This window comes from Venturia canescens, chromosome 2, assembly GCF_019457755.1.
Source record: "Venturia canescens isolate UGA chromosome 2, ASM1945775v1, whole genome shotgun sequence".
NCBI lineage: Eukaryota > Metazoa > Arthropoda > Insecta > Hymenoptera > Ichneumonidae > Venturia > Venturia canescens.
This window is the reverse complement of record NC_057422.1, coordinates 28,237,948-28,242,354: the sequence shown is the minus strand read 5'-3', so window position 1 is coordinate 28,242,354 and position 4,407 is coordinate 28,237,948. Positions and strand designations below refer to the sequence as shown.

At 38.1% G+C, this 4,407-nt stretch overlaps 1 protein-coding gene across 1 annotated transcript; it reads right to left on the bottom strand.

The window, feature by feature from the left end:
- Nucleotides 1-233: 233 nt before the first annotated feature.
- Nucleotides 234-3,643, bottom strand: LOC122407174 (uncharacterized). Its single transcript, XM_043413203.1, has 2 exons — nt 2,978-3,643; nt 234-2,876 (listed from the first exon to the last, which is right to left on the bottom strand). The coding sequence occupies exons 1-2, from the start codon at nt 3,421-3,423 to the stop codon at nt 323-325; spliced, it is 3,000 nt and encodes a 999-aa protein (XP_043269138.1). The 5' UTR covers nt 3,424-3,643; the 3' UTR covers nt 234-322.
- Between the last annotated feature and the right edge of the window lie 764 nt (nt 3,644-4,407).

Genomic DNA, 4,407 nt, shown 5'->3' with positions numbered 1-4,407 from the left:
TATCTCATTGAAAAAGTGTTGAAGAAGCGTGGCAGTCAGTTGTTTGTGAAATGGCTAGGTTTCGACAATACACACAATAGTTGGATAAGCAAGGATGATCTATGAATAAAGAAAATGGACAAGGAAACGTTTCGACTCTGTGTTTTTTTTTTTTTATGACCACTCCCTATACATGCAGCGGAGCTTGAAACATAGCAGGTATAAGAAAAAAGGACACATTGAGCTTGGTCGGAGATTTTTTTTTTTTTTTATTTCACTTCCAATGTACAAACTCTCTCTCGCTCTCACCCACTCATACTTATTTACATCGCTTTCAAAGACATTATGGAATGTCACGATGACCCCATGGCAAAGTATTCACTGTGCCAGGAATAATGTAGCGCTTGTCGTCATGCGGACTTAGAGCTATTTTTGTTTCCTTAATAGTATATACATTGTGTAAAGTAGATCTAATCGATGCTTGAGTGCGTTTCATCTCAATTTCCTCATTCAAACATTTAGTATAATCGTCGAAAGTTATAGTTCGCGCTACAACATTACTACTAACACCCTTGGCTTTTTTTACATCATTCTTACCTAAAACTCGTGTTGCGTACATTTTTGATCTAAGTCCCACGAATTCGGTCATAATAGCCCCGTTATTCTCATCTTTCATGAGACCGGGTACTTTTTTATTAACTAGCGGTATATTATATTTATTATCGATGGGATAATCGCTTGTATCATACTTATTAAGATTGTTCTTCATATCATTATATACATCATCACATTCAATGTGATATATTAAACTATCGGTGTCAGTGTACAATATTTTACATTTATTCTGATATATCGGAGACATGAATTCGTGATGAAACTCATACAAACATGTTTTCGATATATCTAGAATTGACATTCCAACGTATATCGGCTTATTAAACTTGACCTGCAAGTTCCGTAGCTCTACAGCAATTAAATTTTCAGCGAAAATACTACGGCTATGAAAGTTGGGTTTCGCAATCATGGCTTCGGCACCAAATCTTCCTGCCCATTCCGTCAAAAGTTTCACTTGAACATGACTTCGAACATCTTCCATCGTTTTCCCAAAAACCGCATTGTTCATTAGTTTAAACAGATTTTTTTCAAACTCATTCTTGGCATTTGTTCGAAACTGGGTATTCAGGTCGATATATTTCTGAAGCCATGATGATTGCCTAAATTTCAAAATCCGATGTATTTTCGTGAGTTTTACACCGTGTTTTAAGCATTGCTGTAATGCGCGATAGTGAATGATGTACCGCTTTTTCGCCTGCAGTGAAGCAATGAGCTTCTCGTGCTGTTTACCCGGAGGTTTTTCGTGGCTCGGACAGAATGGTAAATCACTATGGATATCATGTAGGTCTTCTGGATATTCTAAATCGACCTCAAGCAGATAACCATGTGTACCATTCAATGGAATCGATTCTACATCGAAATTCTCAACATTTTCAATAAACTCAAACTGATCGTAGGGCAATGCTTGGCTCATTGCCCATCCATATAAATTATTAACATCATAATACATTAAAAACGTGGACGGTTCTGATGGATCATACGATGGCATGTATTTATTATTGGCGCGGGCATATCTACCACTGCATTGGCTTAGACCCCCCCGAATGCCCCTTTCTACAAATAAGACCATGTCAATATCTGTGAGCAATTCGAATCTGATCTTTGTGTATCGCATCATTGCATCCCAGGTGTATCCAGGAAGTGTATAATAATATGCGGGATCAAGACCGTAACTTTTCAAACAGGTGTTACGAAAGTTTTCAAAAATGTCAGCTAGTAATAAAACATCGGTTTTCAAATACAAATCACTGTATTCGCCAAGCGTTTGAGTGGAAAACCGCTCCCAAACGGTTAAAGCATGAGCATACTCACTTTCCGATACCGTTGAATCGGTTAAAGAACTATAGAATGATTCTCGCGGTGGAAGTGCCGTTTCCTCCAGTCTGTCAAAACTATCGATGTACTCGTATGGGAATACACCTTTTCGCGTTAGCAGATTGAAGTTATCGGTATCTCGGAATTCAGATTTTAAAACCGTGAGTTGATCATGAGTCAAGAAAGATGCCAATTTATCAAGACTTGTGTTCAGAAATCTATATGGATCAATGAAGCGCAACTTAATATTTTTCCTATAATCCTTCGAAGTTATAACGGTTTTCGAAAAAGAAATATACTTTTCTTTCGTTATGGGTAGTAAATCGGTTTTTCCCTCAAACGCTGTAGCTACTTCTTTTATAATAAAATGAGCATCATAGCCCGACAAATTATGGAAAACTATGGGGATGAAGAATGATTCTTGATATTTTAAATTACAGTCCTGGTGCGCTGGACCTCTGAATTTGCCTGTTAAATGGCAATGATCGCGTACTCGAACATCATACTCTACGAATGATTTCTCACAGATATGACATTCCTTATTTTCTCGGAATTTTCGCCATTCTTGAGGAGTCAATTCATTCATCGGAATAATGGTATATAAAATGGTTGCTACTTGTTTCGCCAATTGTTCTAATCTACGTACGAACCATTGAACGCAGTCCTCGCCCCGATGTGTGTGATACCCTGACAATGATTCGTCATACGAGCAGTTGACGTAGTATCCCACGCTGAAGACTTGGTGATGTTGATATTTATTGCGGTCCATATCTTCAGCCGTGGTTTTTTTCAAAATGCACTCGAGGTCGGCATACACGATAAACGGTAGAAGCTCCTTTCGATTCACGTTCTTGAATTCCAACCATTTGTCATGTGCGTTCGGCAGCAGAATCGCGCAATTATTCATCTCGCCACAATCCACCTCATGTGATTGGAGCTTCTCATGAGATGAAAAATAATGCAGGCATCTATGAATGAGCAGAAAAAAGAAACATTTTTTTTGATTACCCACAAATCTTTATTATATTTTTAAAATCTTTATATATAGTAGTATACTGACATCACTTACCGATCACAGATGTATTTTCGACCATTGTGAGTATTCAGTTGCTTGCTCACTAAATGGGAAAGATTTTTAATCCATGCGAAGTGTCCCACATTTGTATCCATCACATCTTCTATGTACAGCAAATTGATGTGTCGCTCCCTTTTTTGTTTACTCAATCGAATAGGTTGAACAACATCATTCGGTGCACTATATATATTTATCGAGAGATTGTTGAGGCTCTCAAATTTATTTATTTGATCTAAAGTCATGGGGAAGTTGATACCCGCAAGATTTAAGATCGTTGAGTAGTGTGGATATGATGATGAGCGATCACTATGATTGGCGGCGGGGTGGAGGGCCGCAACGATCGCCCAGCCGAAACACGCGTTATCATTAGATTTCACATTGATCACTGCTTTTTTCAATCTAATGTGTTTTGATAATGTTATATGACAACCCGCACGCATAGAATTATATTTATTAATGTTCACAGTTAAATTCAAAATTGAACTTAATGTCCAACCACTATCACTTTCTTGAAATTCATCGAGGGATTTTAGCGTTGGCTCAACAACATGATTTCGATACCATTCGCTTATATCACATGTTTCGAGCAGTGCAACTGTCTTTGTAATTATACTTTTATTTGCATACCTGCCATTCACCGTGAACTCGCCATTAAATTCGGTATTAACTTTTATGCTGCTATGTTTGGAAATATTGTCCACCACTTGCAATGCCACCAAGTCGTATGAGTCTTGAAGGAATTTTCGTGGATCGATGTAATTTTTATTAATTACAGCACCGGTTAGCACACGATTTCCAAACGCTGTGTCGACTTCACACCACACCAAGTTTCGATCATTTAGCCCATCACCCGTGTGAATGAATTGGGAATGGGTTGTTGTTTTCAAAGTTTCTAAACGTATAATTCGCGCAATTAATGACCGTTGTGATGCTATATTCAATCGAGCACGTTTGGAAGAATTTTCGCCACTCAACGATGCGATAAACGCATCACACTGTTCTTCCCACGCAATATATTCTTCCACCGATTGTAACGAAGCCGCACGATCACTTAAAAACTTTTCCATATCATCAACATCATTGACGTCTGCCATGGTGATGAGGAGAATATGAAACTAAACTTCGATGTGGACTCGAAGAAAACTCGATCCCGAATGTCTCGATTTTTGAAATCATCTCGACAAAATTAACATCATCCCTCCAAACTTTTTCCCAATAGTTAACTTTTTTCTAGGAGAGGGGGTGTATATCAGAAGTGTATATGTGAGGGTTGAAACCTGTCGGCATTTCTTTTACATATTCCCATGATTACTCTAGATCGATGTTAGGAAAAAAATGCGGGTGGGCGAAGATTTTTTAAGAGGAAAAACTTAAGGACATCTTTTGCGGAAACAATGGGTCAATCATGAACAAGCAGGTGCATG